The sequence below is a fragment of the Stegostoma tigrinum genome, chromosome 30 (genome assembly GCF_030684315.1).
Source record: "Stegostoma tigrinum isolate sSteTig4 chromosome 30, sSteTig4.hap1, whole genome shotgun sequence".
NCBI lineage: Eukaryota > Metazoa > Chordata > Chondrichthyes > Orectolobiformes > Stegostomatidae > Stegostoma > Stegostoma tigrinum.
Genome location: NC_081383.1, coordinates 9,021,837 through 9,040,866, shown reverse-complemented (window position 1 = coordinate 9,040,866; position 19,030 = coordinate 9,021,837). Strand labels below are relative to the sequence as shown.

The 19,030-nt window shown below is 41.8% G+C and overlaps 1 protein-coding gene across 1 annotated transcript; it reads right to left on the bottom strand.

Moving 5' to 3' along the window:
• Positions 1 to 4,424: 4,424 nt before the first annotated feature.
• On the bottom strand, positions 4,425 to 17,299 carry micos13 (mitochondrial contact site and cristae organizing system subunit 13). Its single transcript, XM_048560119.1, has 4 exons — positions 17,228 to 17,299; positions 14,572 to 14,728; positions 9,901 to 9,952; positions 4,425 to 4,625 (listed from the first exon to the last, which is right to left on the bottom strand). Exons 1-4 carry the CDS (start codon positions 17,254 to 17,256, stop codon positions 4,519 to 4,521), a joined length of 345 nt encoding a protein of 114 aa, XP_048416076.1. The 5' UTR covers positions 17,257 to 17,299; the 3' UTR covers positions 4,425 to 4,518.
• Between the last annotated feature and the right edge of the window lie 1,731 nt (positions 17,300 to 19,030).

The window sequence follows — 19,030 nt, the reverse complement described above, 5'->3', positions numbered from 1 at the left end:
ATCTTTCATATTCCTGTATCTGTCCAAATGTCGTTTAAACCTCTTCTACCAATTCATCAGGAAATTCTTTCCACATGCGAACCACCTTCTGTGTAAAAAAATGGCCTCATGTCTTTTATAAATCTGCCTCTTGTCACCTTAAAGATATGTTCCCCATCCTCAGGAAAAGACGACTACCACAAAATCTATACCTCTCATTATTTTATAAACTTCTTTCAGGTCACCTCTCAACGTCCTATGCTCCAGTGAAAGAAGTCCCAACCTATCCAGCCTTTCCTTAAAATTCAAACCTTCCACATCCAGCAGCATCCTGGTAAATCTCTTCTGAACCTCTCCAACTTTAAAAAGCCCAACTCCCTCTTTAGTTACTCTCTTTCTTGATAATATCCTCCAAAATAACGGGGCAACCAGAACTGGACAATGTTCCAGGAGAGGCCTCATCATTGTCCTGTACAACCTCAACATAATGTCCCAACTCCTACACTCAAAGAACTGAGCAACGAAGCTAAGTGTGCCAAATACCTTTTTAACCACCCTGTCTATATGTGATGCAAACTTTAAAGAATGATGTACCTGCACCCATAGGTCCCTCCGTTCTACACTATCCAAGGCGCTACCATTAATTGTTGCAGCAAAATGCAATCCCTTACATTTATCCAGATTGAACTCCATCGGCCATTTTTCAGCCCATTGATGCATTTGATCAAGATCCCTTTGTAATCTTAGAAAACCTTCTTCACTGTCTATGATACCACCAATTTTGGTGTTGTCCACAAACTTACTAGCCCTGCTTTCTGTATTTTCACCCAAATCATCCATATAAATGACAAACAAAAGAGGACCCAGAACCGATCTCTGTGGAACACTGCTAGTCATAAGTCTCCAGTCCAAAAAGCAACCCTCTACCGTCTCCTGCTGTTAAGCCAAATTTTTTTTATCCAATTGGCAAGCTTACCCCAAATCTTGTGACCTAACTTCACTAATTAGTCTACCATACAGAACCGTGTCAGAGGCTTTACTGAAATCCAAATAAACAATGTCTACTGCTTTGCCAAAATCAAACTTTTTGGTAACGTCCTCAAAAAAGGTCAATCAAGTTTGTGAGACATCATTTTCCTTGCACAAAACCATGCTGACTATCCCTAATCAATTTCTGCCTCTCTAAATGTCCATAAATTCTACCTTTTATAATCACCTCCAACAATTTACCCACAACAAATGTCAGTCTCAACAGGCCTATAGTTCCCTGGTCTCTCCTTACAACCTTTCTTAAACAAAGGTACATTAGCCGCCCTCCAGTCATCAGGCACCTCATCTATAGTTACAGATGACACAAATATTTTTGCTTGGGGGTCACATGATTTTGTTCCTTACTTCCCACAACATTCTGGGATACATTAGATCAGGTCCCAGAAATGTATTCACCTCTTTATCCTTTAAGACCTCCAGAAACTCCTCTTCGAAAATGTGAACTATTTTTGAAACATCAAAGTTTATTACTCTGCATTCTTAAGAGTCCATTACTTTCTCCACAGGTAAAAACTGATGCAAAATATTCATTTGGTATCCCTCCCAGCTCCTAGAGTTCAACAGAAAGATGGCCTCCTTGATCTTTAAAAAGGCCCAACCCTCTCTCTAGTTGCTCTCTTGCTCTCTGTGTTTGTAAAATTTCTTTGGATTATGCTTAACTTTACCTGCCAATGTTATCTCATATCCCCTCTTTACCTTCCTGATATCTATCTTAAAAATGCCCCTACACTCTTTATATTGACTAAGAGATTCGATTGAACCAAAATATCTAAAAAAAATTATTTTATTCTAGACCGAAACCTCAATATTTTTATTCATTCACTGTTCCTTAATCTTACCAGTCTTACCTTTCACTCTAGGGGGATTCAGTGATGGTAATGACATTGAACATAAAAGATTGGATGGTTAAATTCATTCCTGTATGAGATTGTCATGACCGAGCTCAAACATTACTTGCCACACATCGTCCCATACCTGGATATTACTTGCCACTTATCATCCCATTCCTGGATATTGTCCAGGTCTTGATCAATTTGGCCCTGGACTGCTTCAGTATTTGAGAGGTGAACGGTGCTGAACGTGGTGCAATCATCAGTGAATATCCCTACATCTGACCTTACAGAAGTGGGAAGATCATTAATGAAGTAGCTGCGGATGGTTGGCCCTACGATATAGCACGGAGGAACTTCTGGAAAGATGCCCTGGAGATGAAATGACTGACCTCGATCAACTATGAGCAATTTCCTGTGCCAGTTATGACCCCAACCAGCAAAGAGTTATTCCCCGATTCCCACTGACTCCGGTTTTGCTGAGGCAGTTTGATTTCACAGTAGGTCAAATGCAGCCTTGACGTTAAGAACAGTCATTCACATTTCACTTCTGAAATTCATCTATCTTGTCGATGTTTAAATTAAAGGTGTAAGAAAAATCAATTTAATGAATAAGCAGCAAGGTGGATTGGTGAGGATATTGCAGTGAATATTTCTCATGCATTTTAGCGAAACATTTCACAAGGTCCCAAATGGCAGACTGCTGAGAAAAATTAAAGCCCTTGGGATACAGGGGAATGTGGTGAGTTTGATCCAAAATTGATTTAGAGACAGGCCTACGGGACAGGAAAAGGCTCTTCAGCCCATCAAGTCGAAAACAAGCACCTAACTTTTCTAATTCTATTTTTAGCATTTGGCCCATAGCCTTGTATCTCATGGCTTTGTAACTGCACATCTAAATACTTCTTAGATACTGTGGATTTCTGCCTCTACCACCTTTGCCGGTAAATTTCCAGATTTCCATCACCCTCTGAATGAAAACATTTTTTCCTCAAAATCCCCTTCTAAATCTTTTGCCTCTACCTTAAAGCTATGTCCCCAGTCAAAAGATCCTCCTTATGTATACTTTGGAATTTTATACATACCCATCATGTCCCTGCTCCACCCTCATCCATCCCCTCTGCTCCAGCAAAATCCGGTCTATCCGATCTTGCTTTGTAACTAAAACTGTCCAATCTCGGCAACAAGAACAAACGATAATGGTCAACAGATATTTTCCAGTGGTGTTTACTAGGCAGTATTGGATTCTCGCTGCTTGTGGCATATTTTAATGATTTCAACTTAAATGTGAGAGGCAATGATAACGAAATTTGCAAACAACTGAAAAATATTAATGGTTTGGTCAAGAGGGTGAAAAAGTGGCAAATGGAATCAAGCCCTAGAAGCGCAAGGTTATGCATTCAGGGATGGCAAACAAAACAAGGGAACAAACAGCGAGGCATTGAGAGGGGCAGAGGCAATAAGCGATTTTGGAGCACGTATTCACAGGTCCGCAACTGTGGCAGGACACTGAAATAAGGTGGTACATACATATGAACTGTTTTCCATCACTGGCGGAGGTATTGAATACAAAAAGCAAGGATGTAATGCGGGAACTATACAACGATTAGGCCACAGCTGGAGTTTCATTGAAAGTTCTGGTCACCACATTATAGAAAAAAATGCCATTGCTTCAGAGCATGCAGACAAGATTAAAAGAATCCTGCCAGGATTTGAAAATTGCAGGTTTGCAAAAAGATTTGGATAGGTTAGGGTTGTTTTCCTTTGAGCTGAGTGAGTGAAATAATGCAGGACTTGGACGGAGTGGACAGGAAAGACCTTTTTCTCACAGCGTAGCAGTCAATTACTAGGGACACACAGTGTTAAGATGCATTAGAGGAGACGGAAGGGAAATCATTTTCACCAAAGGGCAGTGGGAGTCTGGAATTCACTGCCCAGTTTGGTGGTGGAGATGGAAACCCTCAACTCATTTAAAAGGTAACTGGATCCACACGTGAAATCCTAGAACCTGCAAGGCTACAGACCAGATACCAGTACATAGGATCAGAATGGGCAGCTAGTTCATTCAGCTGGGCAGACGGGATAGGTTGAATAACCTTTCTATGCTGTGGACACAATAGCTGAGTGGGTAAATGGTATGCTTGTAATAAAATACATTTCAGAAGTACTAGTAAGTACATTCAAACTGAGAAAAACCACCACTGTAGGAACTTTAATCATTTACACTTAATTGAAAAGGTCTTGTGTTTGGTAAAACGTGACTTCTTCCCAATAACCCTCCGTTCTATCTGGGAAAGATCCTGGGTCACTTATTCAAACTCCAGCTATGTATCTCACCCTCTCCAGCAGTACAGTTAGGAGCTTTGTCTTTAATATTTTACAGTGAAGAATAAAGTGGTATTAGTGATCCTACCTAGACAGACCAGGGTCTTTTGCTTTTTCTCCAAATTAGCAATCTGAAAGTAGACTGCAGAAATCACACAGACAAGAAAATACACATTAAATAGCTTTCATTAGCTTCTGAGAGTATTAAATAGTGACTCCCTTCCCTAACAGCATGACATGTAAATTCAAATACATTTTATTACCATCATGTAATTATTTACATTTTGTTACAGTTTGTCGTCATGAACAAAAACTATTGTAATGATGGAGATGTTTACTCTGTTTTGTTGGTGAGACTTTTGATGTACTGCCAGCCTTTCTGAGTGTATTCGTTACATTTTGTAGGTGCAGCAGACAAGAAGCCTGCAGTAGCTTCAACACCTGCGAAACAATTTAAACAAAAGCTGGTTAATCTGGAGATTCTGCTCGGTACAGTACCTTCCTACAGGTACAGGCACAGGCAAACTTACTAGAGGTATTCTGCATGGTACAAGTTTTTGCCAGCTGACTGTAACATGGCCACAACTATTCCATTACTTAACCCAGTTGCCCAGTCTACATGGAGTAGCAGAGCTCAATGTTGGGAAGTCCCAGTATCTCTAGCCAAAACATCAACCAATCACTGACACTGACAAATGAGCTGTGCATTTCTAGCATCTTTCTGCTGTTATTTGTTATTGTCTTTATAAATTATCCAAAGAGCTCATCCAATCTTCAGAACACTCCTCTCCACTTCTGAGACATTTTTCCACCCAATGGCTAAACAGTCCAATGTGGCAAGACACAAATCATTCTGAATTCTATCTAAAAGTCAGAGACTTATTCTCCAGTCACACCTAGTCATAGAGCACAAGCAATCAATCTATATCACGTACCTGTTCTTACTCTTCATCTGGAGTTGACTACTCCAACCATGTAAAGCTGGCATTTCCCTAGCATTTGTTATACAATTCATTTTTCATGACATTACGTTTGTTGTTCATTAGAACATGAGGTAGACTTGAATAGGGAATACTTTATTGTAGGACTCTCTGCTCGACAGTCAGTCTAAGACTGAGTCCATAGCTCCTGTGCCAGGTCACCTGACCCAGTCTCTTAAAAGAGGCAGTACACACCCAACTACAGGCATAACACCATGCATCTTTTATTTCAACATTCCCCTTAGCTATATATCCAATCATTACTATTATACAGGCATTGTAACTTATATGTACATTGCCAGGAATATTTAGAAAAACAAATGGACAAGGAAAACCACACTTATGTAGTCTACACTGACATAATCAGTCTCTCAGTAGGTCAGTGATTCCTAGAAGACCATCCTCTTGTCTCAGGAACATTTTCTAGTTTAGTCCCCTAGACTTTCAGAAGCTCCTGTTGTTTCACAGATACCTCCCTCTCTGACTGGCTGTTGTTGCCTTCTTTGATGCTGCCATTATCTCTCCCTGGGTGTTGTGGCCAACCACGGCTCAGAGACACATGATTGCATCGGCACTACTTGTCCCATATGGATTAGCTTGGTGTTCTGAAGTAATTCCCGCTGTTGGTAAGGTGAAGTGACCAGCTGATCCGCACTCTCCTCCAGGCCAATGCATCCCTAGGCTGCATTGTAAATGATAACAGTCCTGTTTGAATTACTACCACCACAGCGATCTATTTTTCTCACACTATAATTCTGGGCCAACACAGTCTCGCCTCTTTGGAATTGTCTCAACCTTGAGGTTCCCACTCTTCTAACCATCTGTCCTTCTTGATTTCACTGTACCACCTCTCAGGTCTTTTCTGGCCCCTGTAAATCAAACATAGAACATAGAACATTACAGCACAGTACAGGCCCTTCAGCCCTCGATGTTGTGCCGACCTGTCATACCGATCTCAAGTCCATCTAACCTACACTATTCCATGTACGTCCACATGCTTGTCCAATGATGACTTAAATGTACCTAAACTTGGTGAATCTACTACTGTTGCAGGCAAAGCATTCCATTCCCTTACTACTCTGAGTAAAGAAACTACCTCTGACATCTGTCCTATATCTTTCACCCCTCGTGCTCGCCGTCACCATCCTAGGAAAAAGGCTCTCCCTATCCACCCTATCTAACCCTCTGATTATTTTATATGTTTCAATTAAGTCACCTCTCAACCTTCTTCTCTCTAAGGAAAACAGCCTCAAGTCCCTCAGCCTTTCCTCGTAAGACCTTCCCTCCATACCAGGCAACATCCTAGTAAATCTCCTCTGCACCCTTTCCAAAGCTTCCACATCCTCCTTATAATGCGGTGACCAGAACTGTACATAATACTCCAAGTGCAGCCGCACCAGAGTTTTGTACAGCTTCACCATAACCTCTTGGTTCCGGAACTCGATCCCTCTATTAATAAAAGCTAAAACACTGTATGCCTTCTTAATAGCCCCGTCAACCTGGGTGGCAACTTTCAAGGATCTGTGTACATGGACACCGAGATCTCTCTGCTCATCTACACTGCTAAGAATCTTACCATTAGCCCTGCACTTTGCCTTCTGGTTACTCCTACCAAAGTGCATCACCTCACACTTGTCTGCATTAAACTCCATTTGCCGCCTCTCAGCCCAGCTCTGCAGCTTATCTATGTCTCTCTGCAACCTACAGCATCCTTCGTCACTATCCACAACTCCACCGACCTTAGTGTCGTCTGCAAATTTACTAACCCATCCTTCTACACCCTCATCCAGGTCATTTATAAAAATGACAAACAGCAGTGGACCCAACACCGACCCTTGTGGTACACCGCTAGTAACTGGTCTCCAGGATGAACATTTCCCATCAACTACCACCCTCTGTCTTCTTTCAGCAAGCCAATTTCCGACCCAAACTGCTATATGTCCCACAATCCCATTCCTCCGCATTTTGTACAATAGCCTATTGTGGGGAACCTTATCGAACGTCTTGCTGAAATCCATATACACCACATCAACCGGTTTACTCTCATCTACCTGTTTGGTCACCTTCTCAAAGAACTCAATAAGGTTTGTGAGGCACGACCTTCCCTTCACAAAACCGCGCTGACTATCCCTAATCAATTTATTCTTTTCTAGATGATTATAAATCCTATCCCTTATAACCTTTTCCAACACTTTACCAACAACTGAGGTAAGGCTCACTGGTCTATAATTACCAGGGTTGTCTCTACTCCCCTTCTTGAACAAGGGAACCACATTTGCTATTCTCCAGTCATCTGGCACTATTCCTGTGGACAATGACGAGTTAAAGATCAATGCCAAAGGCTCAGCAATCTCCTCCCTGGCTTCCCAGAGGGTCTGAGGATAAATCCCATCCGGCTCAGGGGACTCATCTATCTTCACCCTCTGTAGGATTTCTAATAGCTCTTCCTTGTGAACCTCAATCCCTCCTAGTCTAGTAGCCTGTATCTCAGTATTCTCCTCAACAACATTGTCGTTTTCTATGGTTCTGAGCTGGCAGTTAAGGACACTGGTAAGCATTGTGTCATTGCATATGGCATGTTCCTGTACATGCTGAGTAACTTGTTGAGTCGCCATCCTAGCGAATCTTCCCCTTGTGAGACCTTTATGGCCTGCTTCCAGGTTTGTGAAAATCTCTTTGCCTGGCTGACGATCACAGGGTGACATGGAGCCAATCTCATGTCTGACTGTGATTTTCCAGGCGCACTTGTTCCAGCACTTTTCTTCTTGGGAAAGAACGCTCATTCTCCACATTAAACATCTACCTGATACAAACAACTTTCACCTCCTGGACAGGTAGCGGTGTAATTCTGGATGGTTTTTATGACAAACCCTTCCCCTCAGGACCAAGACAACCACTAGGCTCAAGACTGAGTCATTACAGGTAGTGGTCCACACTTGCCACTCTGACACTGGTACCTGGTTATTCCTGGGAAAATGTACATAATTTTCAGGTTCCAGTCAGAAACAACCTTATTTCCCGGTAAAGGTAGCACTGGCAAAGCATCTGCCTTGTCAGAGCTTCTCCAACTGTATGTATCTGATTTCCTACGAGTAGACTGACAGAGCCAGTGCCCATCTCTGCGGGCATGCTGCTGCCAGCAATGGTTAGCAGTCTGTGGTCTGTCAGTAGCATAAAGTACCATTCTCCCCTAGATTCGATCGCAGCCCGAGTGCCCTCACAACCACTTCTCTTGACGTTAGCTCTACAATCGTGCGCAGTTTCAAAGTCTAGGCAACATCCTTCCTCTCAACAAAAAAAAGAAAAACTGGTTTGAGGGCTGCATCCCAACCTCATCACTGGTTATTACGTTTGTGGTTCACCAGAACCATAAGTAGAACATGAGATGTACGAAGGGTAAACCTGAACAGGGAATTTTTTTTGTACGACTCTCAACTCCATAATCAGTCTTAGACTGCTGTCCCTCACACTCACACACACATGGAACAGTCAAATTCTGCTCTAAACAGCGGCCTCGTCTCTGCATCAGTAGTCACTGTTGCTTTGTCAATGCTACCACTACTGGGAAATAAAGTTGTTTCTTTAACACTCAGTTTGTGTAGTCCTGTTTCATTGATTTAACTTCCCTGCCTTGCCATTCCCCCAATTTAGCCACTTATGCATCTACCATTTTCAGGATCACGCTGCTGGCAAACGTGCCTTCCTCAGTCTAGGTTCCTAGCACTCTCTGTGGGGCCCCGCTATCCAACCTCTTTATAAAGCTCAGTATCAAATTACTGACTGATGTACTCCCATGTAACACCATGGGGATGCTCTTCTGTTTAAGATGCAAGTTGTGGCAAATAGCACAGATGCATGTAAGTAGGTGCAAGGTAAACACATGGGAACAAGCATTCAAGAAAAATGCTGACAGAATGAGATGAAGTAGAGCTGAAGGAGGCTCTTTTGGTGTGAACTCAACTCTAAATGATTCCTAACTTCACTGGACATGATCTAGAAATTGGCTGCCTTGACTTCTGATGACTTTTTGACGATACAGAAAATCTGAAAATGTGCAAAAATATATTCAAGTCTTGTTGCATTGTCCAAAATTATCCTAATATCACAGTGTTAATTGCAAGTTTAAAAGTGAATGTTCCTTTGTGATTTAAGTCAGTGCAACAAAATGTCAAATAGCAGACCGCGAAGCTCTGGCTCCAATGCACAACATTTAAAATTCTTGTCTTTAGCCCTAGTTATTAGAATGTACAGGAGAACAATTACCATCCTTCATAAAATTACTGTGTTTATAACTAAAGAGGAATATAAAGAATTGCTGCTACTGTTGAAGATCCAGTAATTCCTGCAAAAAAGCTGAAGGATCTGGGGTCCCAGTGCCGCTTCACAACCTAGTCACCTTCAATCATTGCAAATCCAGGCTCACACCAGTTTAGCGTCTGTTTGAAGTGACTTTTCAAAGGCGGGCATGAAGCTAGGCAACATTTTATTGAAGTTTATCTTTGGACATTTCACTTATTCATCTTATTTACCAGATCATAGGGCTATTCTCTCATTAAAGAGAGATGACTGGTGGAGGTTTAAATGGGTAGGCACTATACCTCAGGACAGGGAGAGAGGCTGAGAAGGGGTGATCGTTACAGAAACCTCAGCCACTGTAGGAACTGAATCCACAGTGGCATCACTCTGCATTGCAAATCTGCCATCCAGCTGATTTAGCTAACCGATCTATTATTTACCTGTATTCCAGTACTCATTAACGGGGACGTTCAGCTTGGGAGCCTCTGGTAGCTGTGAAGAGAATATAAATAGTCAGACATTATAGGTCAGGCTACAGCTGTTCCATTCATACACACATTCAACAATTCATGGATCACTGCTCAACATATATGCATAGGCATCATCGCCTTGGTTCAAATTACATAGAAAACATACAGTCTCACATTTACACAGGACACACATATACAACCATTCTTATCTTGAACACTTGAAAATATCTATGTTTGAGGGCATCAATGGCATAGTGGAATGCAAGAGGACTAATAACTCAAGCTAACATTCTGGGCAAACTGAGATAACAAGGTGTGGAGCTGGATGACACAGCAGGACAAGCAGCATCAGAGGAGCAGGAAGGCTGATGTTTTGGGCCTTGACACAGCTTCAGAAACATTCTGGGGACATGGGTTCAAATCCAACCACAGCAAGGAAATTTAGTTCAAAGAATTTAAATTCAATTAATAAATCTGGAATTAAAGCTATGCTGCTCCACATCAACAGTCATAAAATCCTCACCTATCCACTTATGCTTTTGGAAATAGCCCAGTAAGCCACTCAGTTCAAGGGCAATTAGGGATGATCGACTAATACTGGTCTCATCAGTGAGGAACACATCCCATCACAGTATTAAACAAAAAACTGTTATCAAGAAGGTATTAACAACTAGTTGGCTTGTTAAGTAATTTCAGATAGAAACACTACACTAATTAGACTGGAATTTAAGGATGACAGGTTTCCTTTCCTTTTATAGAACCCCAACACAACTTTGGCTTTGGACTGAGGAGATTTGATCAGAAAAGTTGTTTTCTTAAAAAAAGTTATTATAGTGGTTAAGAAATACTGGGCACAGGAACATTGGACTAGTGTGGACAAATACAGACAGACTTTGACCATTGCCCTCTTGTTCCTTTGATGAAGGTAACAGATTCATGCACACTGGAAAGTCTCAAATTCAGTCACAATTCAATTCAAAGAATTATTTATCACAGTCAGGAAAGCAGTCAAATACTCCAACCAAATCTCCTCAATCTAAAGGCATGGTTAACTTGAGGACTTCAATTTACAAAAGGAAGCGTAACCTGTTGTCTTATCCAGTTTGTCCACCACGTCACTCCAGTCACACTTTAACAGGGCAGAGACTGAACTGCTGTTTGAAATGCCAATAAAACATACAAGCAGGAGCCCATTCCGGCAATCGAGCCTGGTCCACTATTCAACAAGATTCATGACTGGTCTGATAATCTTCAACTCCGCTCTCCTGCCTTTTCTACATAACCATCAATTCCCTTAATGATCAAGAATCTATCTTTCTCAGCCTAGAACATACTCAATGACCCAGAACTCTGCAGTAAAGAATTCTGCAGGTTCTCTACCCTCAGTAGTAATCCCACCTCATCATGGTCCTAAACGGTCAACCCGAGATTATTCTCTCTGGTGCAAGAGTCTCCCACAAAAGGATACAACCTTTCCACGCCTACCACATCAAATCCCCACGAATCTTGTATGTTTCAATAAGGTCACTTCCGACTCTGACCTCCAATAAATACAGGCCTGACCAACTCAAACTTTCCTCATAAGACAGCCTCTCCATACTGAACCCTCTTTGCACTGTGTACAAAGCCAGTACATCCTTACTTAGACTGGAGACTAAAACGGTTCACAGCATTCTAGGTAAGGGGATGACTAATGTCTCATATAGTTTTAGCAAGACTTCCCTATTATTATACTCCATTCCTTCTAAAATTAAGGGCCAACATTCGAATTTGCTTTCCTATTACCAATGAACTTGTATATGCTAGCTTTTTATCATTCATGTACATGAATCCATAAGGCTGTGTTGCAGCTTTCTCCACTTGATTGAATTTTAAAAATAACATTTTATAATCAATATTTTCATCTATTCATCCTGCTGAAAAGTGCATAACCTCACACTTTCCCTGAATCATATTCCATATGCCAAGCTCTTGCCCACTCACTTAACCTGTCCATATGCCTCAGTCATTCTTAAAACATGCTCTTCCATCTATTTTTATGTCATCTGCAAACTTGGCTATAGTACTTTCACTTCCACCTTCCGGTCATCAATATATGTTGTAAATAACTGTGATCCTCAGCACTGATCCACATTGTGGAAGTGCTAATGTTGGACTAGTGTGGACAAAGTCAGAAATCACCCAATATCAGTTGAAAGTTTACCTGACAAAGCAGTAGCACCATGAAAGCTTGTGATTTCAAATAAGCCTGCTGGACTGTAACCTGGTGTCATGTGACTTCTGCCAGATCCACTAATTACAGGCTGCCATTTTCAGTAGAATTACACTTATCCCCAATTATGTCTTCTATTAGTTAGCCAATCCTCTGTTCAATATACTATCCCCAAGATCATAAGCTTTTATCTTATTAAAGTTATTGAATGAGTTTTGAAAAACCAAACATATTACACCTAAAGATTTGCCTTTATCAATCCTGCTTGTTACCTTCTCAAGGAATGCTAGTTTTTTTTATATTCACTCATGGCATGTGCAAGTCACTGGCTGATGCAGCAGTTACTGGCCATCCCGAACTGCCCTCGCAGGTGGTAGTGAGCTGCCTTTATGAACCACTGCAATCGATATAGTGTAGGTACACCCATAATGGCATTAGGAAGGGAGTTTCCAGATTTTGACCCAGTGACACTGAAAGTCTGGCTGTATGTTTCTAAGACAGAATGGGGAGTTGTTTAGAAAAGAACTTGCTGGTAGTGTTCCCGTCTGTTTGCTGCCTTTGTATTTGTAGATGTAGTGGTCACGGGTTTGGAAGGTACAGTCGAAGGCGCCTTGGTGAATTTCTACAGAGCATCTTATAAAATGGTACACATTGCTGCTACTAAGTGTCAGTAGTGGAAGGAGTCAATGTTTGACAGTGTGGTGCCAATCACATGGGCTACTTTATCCTGATGGTGTGAAGCCTCTCAAGTATTGCTGGACCTGTCACTCATCCAGGAAATTTTGAGGAATTTAATCACACTCCTGATTTCTGCCTTGTAAATGGAGGAGACTGCAGCATCAGGAGGAGAGTTATTTGCTGCATCAGGAGGAGAGTTATTTGCTATAGCCTCTGACCTACTCTTGTAACCTCTGTATTTATGTAGCTTGTCTTATTCAGTTTCTGGTCAATGGTAACCCCACAATATTGATAGTAAAGTTTCAGCGATGGCAATGTCACTGATCAGATTGTTTGTCACTGGAGATGATCATTGCCTGGCACTTGTGTGGCATGTAAATCACTTCACACTTATCAGTCCAAAGCTGGATATTGTCTAGGTCTTGCTACATTTACATATGGACTGCTTCAGTATCTCAGTCATCATGAATGTGCTGGGCACTGTCCAGTCATTAACCAATATTTCCATTTTTGACCTTCTGATGAGGAATAGAAGATGAAACAGCTGAATATAGCTGGAATTAGGACACTACCCTGAGAAATTCCTGCAGATGTCCTGGAGTGAAGGTTATTGACGTCCAACAACCACAAACATCTTCTTTTGCGCTCAGTATGATTCTTATAAGCGGAAACTCTAGTCCCAATTTCCAGTGATGCCAGTTCTGCTTGAAGTTCTTGCTCCCAATCAGTCAAGGGCAGGCTTATTATTATACTCCATTCCTTCTAAAATTAAGGGCCAACATTCGAATTTGCTTTCCTATTACCAATGAACTTGTATATGCTAGCTTTTTATCATTCATGTACATGAATCCATAAGGCTGTGTTGCAGCTTTCTCCACTTGATTGAATTTTAAAAATAACATTTTATAATCAATATTTTCATCTATTCATCCTGCTGAAAAGTGCATAACCTCACACTTTCCCTGAATCATATTCCATATGCCAAGCTCTTGCCCACTCACTTAACCTGTCCATATGCCTCAGTCAAGCCTCGATGTCAAGGGCAGGCACAGTTACCTCACCTTTGTCCACCTTTGAAGTAAGGCTGTAATGAAGCCAGGAGCTCAGTGGCCCTGGCTGAACCTAAACTCTGCATCAGTGAGCAGGTTATTGCTAAGCAAGCACTGTTTCACAGCACTGTTGATGACATCTTCCATCACAATACTGATAACTGAAAGTAGACTGCATGGGCAGTAATTGATTAGGTAGGCTTGTCCTGTTTTATGTACTGCACATAACTGGGCAATTTTCTCCATGATAGGGTTGCTCCAGGTCTGCTCTCCAACAGTTGGCATTGAACCAGAGCTGATCCCCCTGGCTTGATGTTAATGGTGATAAATTTGAGCAGAAAGATTTCCCCTTTGTGAAGTCAAGCTGACTCGGCTTAATTATATAATGTATTTTTAAATGTTTTGCTATTACATCCTTTAGAATGGATTAACATTTTCCAACTAGCCATTTTCTAACAAGCCAGCTAGTTGCATCAGTCTCTTCTTGGGTGCAATTTTTCTCATATTCTTTCACTCACGCACACACACATATCCAACTACAGAGTCCCTGTACAATACTTTTGAACTCACGCCAGAAGTAAAGCTTCTTGGGCAACGGAACGGACGGCTTCTGGTAACAATGGCAACCCAGTTCAATCAAAACAGGAGCAGGAGAGAGGAGACAAAGAATAAACAAATATTTTCTCAGATTATATACTGTACCTCCACACCAAAATACTTGGCCCAGTGATCCATAGCAACCGGGAGCTCATCTGCCGTAGTCTTCAGTATCTCCAAACTGCGCTCCCCATTTCCAAATAAGTCCTGGTCATAAATAATGTACACAGTGCCTCCAATTATCCCAAACTTTGTGAAGAACCTTGAAACAAAACCATTAGGAAAAACAAAATAGGAACATGAATTCAACCTCACTAAAAAATGAGGACAATAATCAGTCTGGGCTCAAATAGATAAACAGTATGATTCCTCTGCTTTTAGATTTCAGACAACTGTTCTGCCTCAAACAACAACAAAACAATGAGTTTAACATCATTTGAGGTAACTTTCTTCTCCCAAACAGCATGTCTTTAAAGTAGATTGATCAGTCACTTAGCTTAAAATAGGTGACTGCATGTTGTCATTTCTTCTGGATAGCCATAAGACATGTGTGCAGAGGTCAGCTATTCGGTCCATCATGTCTGCTCCACCATTCAACGACATCATGGCTGATCTGAAAATCCTTAAGTCCACTTTCCTGCAATTTTTCCGTAATCCTTGATTTCTTTACTGATTAAAAATCTCTCACAACCTTGAAAAGACTTAATAATCCAGCCCTCTATGGTAAAGAATTCCACAGAAATTTCTCATCTGATTCAAACGTGCAAACCCTTATACTACAAATATGCCTCTGGTCCTATACTGTCCCCGTGAGAAGAAACCCACATTTCTGCATCAACCCTGTTCAGTCCAGAGAGAATCATGTCTGTTTCAATAAAATGACTTCTAATTCTTCTGTAATCAAGTGACCACAGACCCAATCTACTCAACCTCTTCTCAGAAGACAGTCCCTCCATGCCTGTTATCAGTGTCATGAACCTTATCTGGACTGCCTCCCAAGACAATATATCTTTCCTGAAATGAGGCCCAAAATTGTAATAGTATTCTAGCTATGGTCTGACTGTGTCTTATATAGTAAAATACTCCAATCAGAATGTCCCATTTGCCTTTCCTGTTACCTACTGATCTTGGATGCTCTTTGTGATTCAAAGACAAGAACTTGTAAATCTCTATTCTGTACCTTCCTGCAGTCTTTAAATAATATTTAACTCCTCTAACTTTCCTAACAAAGTACACCACTATCACAGGGTGTGATCCTGAAAATCCCGACTCTCAATGTTTTACAAACACAAACAAAAACAGAATTGCTCGAAAAGCTCATGAGATCTGGCAGCATCTGTGGAGGGAAATCAGAGCTAATGTTATGGGTCTGGTGACCCTTCTTCATGATTGGTCTTTAGCCCCACGAGTTTGTGATGACACTGTCACTTTATAAAGGTTATTTTGTCTTGGGTTTTTTTTGAAGAGGGGTTGTAAAGACATAGTTCCTGAAGTGGCGACAGGAGATGGCCTAAGTCAATTGTTTAAGAGGCCTTTAGATTTGTTTAAAAACAGTTGTAACAATGGAAGGGGAGTGGCCAGTTCTCACAAATCAGGCTCTACAGTAGTTTAGCTGTAGCTGTCAGAAGCTGCTCAAGTCCCAGAAGAGTTGGAGCTTCAGTAAATGATTCCTAACTGCGACTTTCTCTGAAACCTCTCAATGTTATTTTGTCCTGCGAGAAAGATTGTTTCTGAATTTACCTTTTTGCCAAGGGATATGTCTTTGGAATATTACTACATGGAACACTTAATTAGTGATATGTACCGTATCTGTTATTTGGTTAAGTTTTCCAATACTTAAGTTATTCCATATTCCTCTTTCTTTTGTTTGTATATTAACTGTAGTGTTTAAATAAATTGTATTTTGCTTAACATTGAGTAATTTTATCAGTTGTGTCACATCTGCAACACGCAGTTCACATCTACCTTTAAAATAAGGAAAAGTTAAGGTCTAGGCTACCTTCTTCAAATATTTTGAGGCGGTCTCCTTTTTATTCATTTACAAGATGAGGGTGTCACTGGCTAGGCCAGCATTTATTACCTATCCCTAACTGCTCTCTGGGCAGTTAAAAGTCACCCACATTGCTGTGGGTGTGGAGTTGCACTGTAGGCCAGGCAGGTAAGGACATTAGTGAACAAGATGGGTTGTTCCTGACAATTGACAATGCATTCACAGTCATCATTAGATTCTTAATTCCAGATACTGTATTGAACTCAAATTCCACTATCTGCCATGGCAGGAATTTGAGCCTAGGTCCCCATAACACTATCTGGGTCTCTGGATTAATAGTCCAGCAAGAATACCACCATTGTCTGCCCAGGTCTGGTCCACAACAAGCTTCCTGAGTACTTTTTCCTCTATTGCTAGTTAATAAATTTATTTCAGCTTCTCCAATTGCCCCTTGAATATCTTGGGATTTAAGAAAGCTTTTAGTGCCTGTGGCGATTTTGGTAAATTTGATGGAACGTTAAGTAAAAGTAGCAATTCTTATCATTCAAGAGCAGTTTTCAGTGTAACTGAGAGTACTGGGTCCATTAGCAGAGATATAAAACATCTGAAATAACAGAGTCCCCTCCCCCACTCCGGGTCGTTTACTCTGTCCTCACCCGCTGCCGCGCCCCCTCCTACCATAACACCTCTCCCCAGTCCCATACTTATTCCAAATTTACCCTCACCCCCGTCCCAAACTTGTTCCACAGTAACAACCCCATCGTCCCGAACCTGACAGCTTTGACAACCCCGGACGCCATGAGCGGTCTGTGCTCCTCCTGTGACCTTTCACCTTCCCGCCCCCGCTACGTCACTCCAGCTGCCGCAGCCACTCGGTTTTTAAAATTATTCCCGAACATCCCCTCCACTTCCCACTTTTTCCCCTCCCTCTCCGCCACTCTTCGGGCCCTCGATGCCCGTACTCCCGGTCCCTTCTCCGTAACCTTCCCTCTCACCCGTCAATCGGGCGGTGGGGGAGGTGTTTTTGACCTTCAGCCCGTTACTGGGCGCAGCCATCTTTGATACTGGCGGCTCCTCTCTGCCAGTCGCTTTGTGGACTAGGTTGGAGGTGCTATAGCAATGCAGGACTCCCATCCTCATCCTTCACCTAATTTATTTATTAATCTCCTGCACAGTTCAACCCAAGTTCCTCCCACACCACCTGCCAGGACCCAATATGAGAATTTTGCGAACGATGCACACTTTGTCAACTGTCTTAAAGCACAGGGGCATTTGGTGCCCAGACCACAGGCGAATTTAATTGACCCCAGAGAAATGGGAAGAGCTGTATTTTGTGGAGAGAACCAGGAGGGACAATATAAAATTACAGGATAAGCTAGGGGTACAAAAACAGAAAGGTGTGAGAAAAAATAATGTTCACAGGATAATTTCAGTGAGTGTGGCAAAGTGATACCCAGATCTTTTCTCACTTTAATCCTAATTTTAGGCTTCAAAGCTGTCGTGATCTCCAATTTAACACGAGAGCTGGGTAGGGGTGATTATTGGTGGATGGGTCGAGAGACCTATGAGAGTCTGAAACTAGAGGGCATAGGTTCAAGGAGAGGAGACAGTTTTAAAGGGGATCTAAGGGGCAACATTTTCACGCAGAGGGTGGTGTATGTATGCAATAAGCTTCCAAAGGAAGTGCTAGAGGCTGGTATGATTACAACATCTAAAAAGATGGGCATATGAATAGGAAAGGTTTAGAGGAATATGGGCCAAATGCTGGCAAATGGGACTTCATTTAGGATATCTGGTCGCAAGGATGAGTTGGATCAAAGGGTCTGTTGCCGTGCTGTACATTTCCATGATTCTATGAGGTGGGATGGGGTTCAGACCTCAAAGCAATTTTCCCTCTAAGCTGCATGCCAAATGTTGTGTGGACGCATTAGCCTCTGGCTCTGGAAGCCACTGACACTCAGGGACGTCAAAGGTCCTGCCACAGAACAGCAAGAAATATTAGATTTGTAGCCTGAGGGGGAGGGGCAGAGCAACACGCTGGCCACTGCTGCTTCTGATCCTGCGACTCCAAATGTTGAGGACGCTTCTTGTAATGACCATCCCCGTCGTGGGCATCAGGTATACTCTACTGCAGTTACTACAATTAGTCATAACTCCTTTCATTTTACCATTACAGCATTTCAGAGATCTGCGGGCATGCTGTCATCCTACTAGATGAGGGAGATCAGGTCATGTATCTGTGCCATGAGGGACATCAGGAGATCATGAGAATATAGGAGGTATGGTTAGGAAGTTTTCAAATGACACCAAAATTGCTGACATAGTGGACTGTGAAGAAGATTATCTAAGAGTACAAAGGGATCTTGATCAGATGGGCCAATGGCCTGAGAAATAGCAGATGGAGTTTAATTGAGATAAATGCGAAGTGTTGCGTTTTAGTAAGGAAACCAGGGCAGGACTTACGTAGTTAATGGTAGAACCCTGGAGAGTTGTTGAACATACTGATCTAGGGTTGCAGGTTCATAGCTCATTGTAAATGACATCACGAGTAAACAAGGTTCGTAAAGGCTTTTG

Coding starts and splice junctions, on each gene's coding strand:
- micos13 (XM_048560119.1), bottom strand. CDS start 17,256: ATGGCGTCCGGGGTTGTCAAAGCTGTCAG. Junction 9,953..14,571: donor CCAAGTATTTTGGTGTGGAG/GTACAGTATATA, acceptor TTCTCTTCACAG/CTACCAGAGGCTCCCAAGCT. Junction 4,626..9,900: donor TAATGAGTACTGGAATACAG/GTAAATAATAGA, acceptor ATTGTTTCGCAG/GTGTTGAAGCTACTGCAGGC.